The 7,500-nt window shown below is 42.6% G+C and overlaps 1 protein-coding gene across 30 annotated transcripts in view; it reads left to right on the top strand.

The window, feature by feature from the left end:
- Positions 1-7,500, top strand: part of EBF3 (EBF transcription factor 3) — a 134,280-nt gene that overhangs the window by 80,645 nt on the left and 46,135 nt on the right. For 19 of the 30 annotated variants that reach the window (XM_054206161.1, XM_054206173.1, XM_054206164.1 and 16 more), the window contains 2 exons: positions 3,700-3,781; positions 6,784-6,928. In XM_054206161.1, coding sequence (XP_054062136.1) covers positions 3,700-3,781; positions 6,784-6,928 — 227 coding nt within the window. The remainder of the gene's footprint in view (positions 1-3,699; positions 3,782-6,783; positions 6,929-7,500) is intronic. The other 11 variants (XM_054206172.1, XM_054206176.1, XM_054206171.1 and 8 more) reach the window with 1 other exon arrangement.

Raw genomic sequence — 7,500 nt, 5'->3', positions numbered from 1 at the left:
GCAAAAAACATCTTTCATATCACAAAAAAGTCTCCTGTAGGTTGTTATGTGCGTAAGGTGGAGGCTTAAGAGCAGACACATTTGCAGATGAACTGCTTTTACTAGCTTCTCCGAGACATGACATTTGTTCAGAAGATTAGCCAGGTTGTAATGTGTAGCATAATTGCACTGTGCGGATGTCCCAGAAGTGAAAACCTAATTGCTTGACAGGCCTATAACTTTGTGGTACGCTCTCACCTTGTTAGGTCCTTTTCTGATGCAGTTCAAATGAAGTCTGGCCGCAGGTGTGCCTAATTTACCTCGCAACAGAACGTGTTGAGTTTAATTGCACAGTGGTTGTTAGGAAAAATTGGTGGGTGGAATATCAAGTGACTTACTGTACGCGGATGGCAGATGGGCGTTGAGAGGCATCGCGAGCTAAGTGTATAGGTGAGGGGAGTCAATAAAAGATGTAAATTTTATCTTAAAATAGTGAAGTCTTGTGGTAGGCAATACATTTTAATTAAGATGGTAGCAGTCCCCTTTCTAGCAGCAGGAAAAAAAATCAGAGCACAGGAACATCTCAAAGACTGCATTTTTCCCCATATCGGTATTTTAGGAACAGCTTAGTATGTTTAGGAGGGCGATTCTGCAAGGCTGTATTTATTAAAAAAGACTACAATCTGTGTGTACAATACAAAATATAGCAGGGAGTGGCAAATCCGGAAAGGCTTGCGTTCTCATTCTGTTGGTCACCACAAAGTTTGAGAGATGACCAAACCGAGCTCTCGCTTCTTGCTGTGTGGCAGCGATTGTGTTCCGGGAGCGCAGAGCTCACAGGGAAAGCGTCCATCCCTGTTCCTCTGCCGTAGGGCTGGGTTCGTAGTGCCCACGGTCCTTGTTGGTCAGCTGAGAGGAACCATCGAGTCAGTTTTCTTCTCCTGGCAAGCTTTGAGAAATGCCCTGCGTGAGCAGAGCATGGTTTTTAGCTTGTGTTGCCTTCCTCTGAAAATCTTGTCTTGATGCCATCTGTGCTCACCATGAATTCTCTGAAAACACAGGTTAAAAATTAAAATAAGATATCTCAGTATCCAGGGATGTAGCAGAGCTGAAATACGAGTGCTGCTTGTGTTGACCCCAGCTTTGCGGCTTCAATATTTAGCCCAGTACCAGGGTCATCCTAGTAAACTTGAAGGTGTTTAATTCCACCAAGCGTGGGTCCTTTTCACCAAATAATTGAATAAATATCAGTTCCAGTTGATGTTTAGTGAAAGGGTGCTTAATGGCCCGTTTTTTTGACTGGATGTGAGCTCTCTGTATAGAAACAATTCATCACGAACGCTTCACGTTAAAAACAATCCACGAGGAGCAATACTTAGCATTCCTAGTGCACAATTCATTGGAGAATTTCCGAGCAATTTACAAACATTAGCTCAATAAGCCTCACAACACCCATTTGAGATCAGAAAAAAGATAGATAAGATACGCCTCTTCAGCCTGGCTGTGGCACTGAGGAGCTGTAAAGCTGGAGGCTCTCCCCAGCTCCTGACTGGGGCTGTCACCAGTGTCCCCGTACTGACACGGGCATCAACTGGTCCTTGCATGTCATCGCAGTCACAGCCCGTGCAGTGGAAGGTGTGCAAAAAAGAATAGAGGTATGATGGAAATGCCGTCACATTTAGCCTATACTTAGCTGATCTGGAGATCATAAGTGCCTTAAAAAAAAGCCAAAATCAAGGCAGATAAAATTAGGGTGGCTAACAAAAATGTGGTTTCATGGAGTTGCTGATAGTGTCCCTGCAACAGTGTCCAGAAATCCTAAGTTCAGGTGAGCATCCATGTCAACCACTGCAGAAATACATCTCCTTTCAGCTTGACAGCTAAAACCGCTATACAGATTTTGGGATAGAAAGTTTTAATGAAACATACGTTCAGCTAAACTGGCAGCATCAATTTATTTATGCACAGTTTCAGTAAACCTCATCGCTTGCCTCCTTGCCTCTCTGATACGAGAGATTGCCCCTTCAGCGTTGGCATCCCCTATCAATATTAGGGTCCTGCTCAAGGTTTTACTGACAAGGAAGAGCTGTGATTAAAAGCACTACTTTGTGATGTGGGGATATGCCCATAGCGCTCCTGTCTGACCCTCAAAGCTCTGCAGGAGCAAGCGCAATGCGGCACAACTTTCTGTCGGCCGCAGTTGGGCCGTGTTGGGTGCTGAAGAAGGGAAGAGGCACCTGGCTTGCCTCCTGCCAGGAATGCTGCTGGCACATGGAAACTTCTGTGAGGTGTATACGACAAGAATAGTCACAGCCATTTATAAAGATTGACATGAATAAATAAAAGTTCATATTTTTTCACCATGAGGGTGGTGAGCCCCTGGCCCAGGTTGCCCAGAGCAGCTGTGGCTGCCCCATCCCTGGAGGGGTTCAAAGCCAGGTTGGACGGGGCTTGGAGCAACCTGGGCTGGTGGGAGTTGTCCCTGCCCAGGGCAGGGGGTGGCACTGGATGATCTTCAAAGTCCCTTCCAACCCAAACCATTCTATATGATTCTATGATATTCTAAATATAAAAGCTCCACCTAACCTTGCTGTTCAGCGTGTATGAAGTTGGGCAGCACAAGCTGCTGGGTGGCGCATCTGAGAAACTGGGGGTGACTAGAAAGTCCTGAGCCTTGTTTGTCATTAGCCGTCAGTCATTAGCCAAAAACCAGACCTATAGAATATTTTTTTAATTATGAAATGGGAAAATATAGCTATGTAAAGAAAAGAGGAGGCGTTAGGCTGTGAACATCCTCCTGCACAAGCGCAGGATGGTGAGGATCCCCCCAGCTTGCGTAGCCTGGAGGGTGGAGACATCCCATATCACCTCGTTCCCCAGCAGTTACAGGAGCGCGGCATAAAGGAGTTTGCACCTTTGCAAGCTTTTCCCCTTCCTATACGCGCTTGCTGTGTTCCTGGGAGGCAGCGATGCTACAAAAATAGTTATTGGGAGATGCCTCGATGATAAGGGTTAGTCCTAAATAATTGCTGGTTGCCGCTCAGCAAAAATAAGCTGGATTTCCATCCCTGGGTAGAGTGACTCCTCACAGTTAAAGGCTGGTAAAGGTTGAAGAGGTCATAAGACAGGGCCTAATTTGCCATGTTCCTTTCCTTTCAAAAACAATGAGGGAACTGGGGCCTTGCCGGTGGGCAGATCCCGCTTGGATGTCCCTGGAGTCAGCAGGAGTTGGATCGAGTCCCTTTGAATAGCGAGAGTTTCCAAACCGGAGGCAACGCCAAGTGTTTTTCAGAAGATTGATCATTCATTACCTTGGAATGTTTCGATGTAGAGGTCATTACTGCTCATATAAGTTGTGAAAAAATAAAACGTATTAAAAAAATAGAGACAAATTCTCATCTGGTGTAAGTCATTGCCTTTGAAGTCAATGAGTCATTGAAATCAACTTTCCCACACCGAGCTAAGGATATGGCCTGGAGTCAATACATTTGTAGTTGTTGAAAAATTAAAAATATAAATTTGCCTTTCCCTGGCAATAATGTTCTGTTTACAACAGAGATCTTATGCTTTAAAATAAGTTCATTAACTAATAAGAAAGTAATATTTCACTACCAGTATTCTTTTGGGTATAACTATTTATGATTAAATTTTATTAAACTTTTTAAAAATTGGATTTACATTTTGATGAATCTAATAGATTTCAATTTTGTGTTTTTATAGATTCTTTCTAAAGTTTTTCCTCAAGTGCAATCAGAACTGTTTGAAGAATGCAGGCAACCCGCGAGACATGCGAAGATTCCAGGTACAGATCCCTCTTAAAGAATAAACGATATGTAAAAGACTTACTCGCATCTTCATCTTGAGCTTTTTAAATGAAAAAGCAGTATCAGTGCTTCGACTTAGTGTAGTTCCAATGCTGCGTGACTCTAAAAAAACCCACTGTTGATCTTTTATGGTTCCCCCACGAATGTAAATGCTGGTTGTTGGGTCTCGCCGGGTTCCGCAGTGGACTGTAAGGGATTGATGCTGAAGCAAGTGGGTCTCTCCTCAGGAAGTATTTCCCTGGTTTTCCGTCATACTAGCGCTTGCGTTGTAGTGTGGTGTGGGCTCAGACCTGCAGAGGTTTCCCACATGTAGACCGAGTAGCAGAATCTTACTAAGAGAGGTGATGGTGGAGCGCAGGGAAGTTTGGATCTCACACAGGGGTTCTTCACATTCACAACTTGTAAATCCAACAGTGGTGGTCCTAGCCACATATTTTTATTCCAGTTGTGCTAGAAAATGTTTAATACTTCACCTTCTTCTTACAGCTTTTGAAATGTCCTGTGGTGAATCATAACACTACAGAGAGACAGCTGACGTGACGGACAAATGATTTCCTCTGTGTTTGGGGTCATTTGAAATGCTCGTTGGGAAATATATGCTTCTTATTTCAAAATGTGTCACGATGATTCATATTTGAGACTAATAATAAACTAGTATCGAGATGTTCAAAACTTTTGTACTTTTCAGAAGAATAACTTGCGGTTAAACTTGATAGCAAAACATGTGACATCTGTTTTCATGCACAGCCAACCAACCGGTGAAGCCAGCACCCCTGAGCCAGCCAACAGAAAAGCTCTGTAGCTGGAAAAAAATATTTCTTCAAAACAATTGAGCCAAGCCTCCATTTCTCATGCATCTCAGCTTCACGTGGCATTGGTGATATTGATCCATCTGAACAGAACAGAAGGTCAAACCTGGAATGAGTGGAAATGTCCTCTTTGTCTCACCGATGACTAAATGAAGCATCAGTCATGAGTGATCTTGTGGTCGACAATGGAGCCAGTAGGCACTAGAAAGACTTCCCTGGGTCTCTTTAGCTAATCTCCCTGCCTCTCAGAAGGTTTAACTGGACTTAACAGTATGTCAGATCTTGAACAATATTTTTAACTGGTTTCACTGTCTCAGCACCTTTCTTTAGGTGCGCTGCAGGAATAAGCCGATATAACAAAGCGTAGCATGTCTACTTTCTTTTGCTGAACTACAGTATTTTCCCTTGGTGACTGACCTATATATACATGACAGAACAAAAATAGTTGTCGTTTTTATACACACCTTTCTCTGTCTTTTTAATATACCGTGTTCTAGGAACCAAATCCAGAAATCTTTGCTGAAAATTGCACTTGTACGTTTTGTGGTATCTCTTAAAGTCTGCGAATCTCATTAAAAGTGAAAGCAGGTAGGCCAGTGGCCTGGCAGCAGCTCTGCGGCCGAGGTGAGTGTGCAGCCTCAGCACTCTCCAGGGCGGGTGTTGACACGAGGGAAAGTGTCCACTTCTGGGAGGAGAAAGGTAGGGGAGCAGAGCAGCCTGGCAGAGAACTGCCCTCGGGCTGCTCCAAAGGGTACCGCAGATGGCTGTCTCCAAGGAGGCAGGATGCGCAGAAAAGGTGCTGTGATAGCTGAAAGCTAATTACGGGTTGTGAATAAGAAACAGGATCAGAGGTGATCCAAAACATAGAAGCAGACAAGAATTTTCTTCTGATGCCTTGGAGCAGCTCTGTGCGAAGGGAGGCTAGTTGTACCCCTTCGATTTTTGTTCCATAAGTGTTTGGGTACAGGAGCTGGTGTGAGAACCCTGACAGTCATTTTTGTTATACCCGAAGGTGAAATGAATAGAAGATAAAAGCTCGAATGTGTACTAGCTGTTGCCACCGTCACCAGTAGGGTTGATAAGGCCTAACTTAGCTATTGACTTTAAGGACTCTACTAACATTAAACCCCAAAGAAAATTCTGCAGCGATTACTTCGTTTACAAAATCTGGAACCCGCACCACAGGGTCCGTGCTGGAGTATTTAAATAAGATGTAAATGTCTATCTGGGATAATAGCGATCGACCTACGAAGCCGTGCTCCACACAAACCCAGGCGCAACTCACGGTTTCCTCTTTGGCTTGTGTTCATGCGATATCGTTTCCGGAAGGAGTTTCACGACCCCATTGTGTAGGTGTTTTTATCGGGAAGGTTGTGCGTTTTGCATACGTTCCTTTTCCATTTTCTACTGAGAAGCAGCTGGAAGCCAAAGAAGGCCCTATCCATCATCTCTTCTATGGCCGGACTCTGAACCTGGACACAAGAATAGGAGCCTTTCACTCAAAAATAAAGGAGGAAATTCCATTGACATACCAGGGTCAATCACCATCCAAATGAACTTGAGAAGGGATACTTTTCATGGATTGAAAACACTTTCACTATTCATATTCAACTCGGTCTTTTCACATGCAAAAAAGTTCATTATCAGACATTAAATGTAATTGTAAAACTGACCTGGAGATCATTTACTGAAGAAAAAATGGGGAGTTAGGATGGTTCCTGATTTATTAAGCTTTTTTTATTTGGAATCCTCACAACCCTTCAGTTGAAGACAGTCTCAAGTGAACAAATTTTAATTAGATAAACTATCTAATCAATATATCAACAGATCAATCAAAACAGCAGCTTTTAAAATGAGTGGCTAGAGGGGTGTTTCTGAAACTAATGGCTAGAAGAATATTTCCCTGAATTGAATTCATTTGTTAGCATAATAGGAGATTAAACTCTAATTAGTGTAGCAGGTTCTGAAGAGAAACAATTGTGAGTTAAAAATCACCAGTGTTAGCCACATAAACACAGATGTATTCAGAGTTGTCATTCACTTCCTTTAAAGTGAAAAGTATCGGGCTGTGGTGGTGTTTTGTCTTAAAAGAAGACGTGATTCTGTATCCACGGCTGTGAAAATACGCGGGGCTTCTTACATTCGGATTTTTTTGTTGTTTTCTTTTGCAGGTTGTTGTATCAACAACAGTCAATGTGGATGGCCACGTGCTGGCTGTCTCAGACAACATGTTTGTACACAACAATTCCAAACACGGGAGGCGGGCTCGCCGCCTTGACCCCTCAGAAGGTACGGCCCCTTCTTATCTGGAAAATGGTAGGCACACATTTACATGTCTTTTTTTTATTTGCAATGCTTTTTTTTTTCTTTTTTTTTTTTTTTTTGCACCATACTTTATGTTGATACACTACTACATTTACTTTTACATAATTTCTTCTCTCATCCATCAAACCACCCATTAAAAAAGTCCATTAGTATTTCTCAGCCCCTGTCAACCAGAATACGGTCGCTCCTGAATTTGCTTCTGACTTCTTTCTTTATTTAATACTTACAGTTTTGCAGTCACAACCAATTTTTCATCTTTTTCTATTTGGTTTTTTTTTTTTTTTCAGTCTTGTTTTGCTTGCAGCTTTTTCTTGCTATTTAATTTGACTTGATTTTATTTTGGCTTGTCATATTCCTTGATCCAGAGGTACAGTCTCAGGTTATGTATGCAAGTTTAAGTGGATGGTAAAAACATGACCGAATCTGTAAAGAATTTACTGTGAGGTCAATTTCCTGTGGCTGGGCCTTACTGCAGATTACGGCAGGAGGGGGTTTGTATGAGAAAAACAGCATAAAATGTTTTTCTTCAGACTGACTCAATGTGATTGACTTCTTGCCTGAAC

Source organism: Rissa tridactyla, chromosome 6, assembly GCF_028500815.1.
Source record: "Rissa tridactyla isolate bRisTri1 chromosome 6, bRisTri1.patW.cur.20221130, whole genome shotgun sequence".
NCBI lineage: Eukaryota > Metazoa > Chordata > Aves > Charadriiformes > Laridae > Rissa > Rissa tridactyla.
The sequence above is the reverse complement of the archived record's forward strand: the minus strand, read 5'-3'. Positions and strand labels throughout refer to the sequence as shown.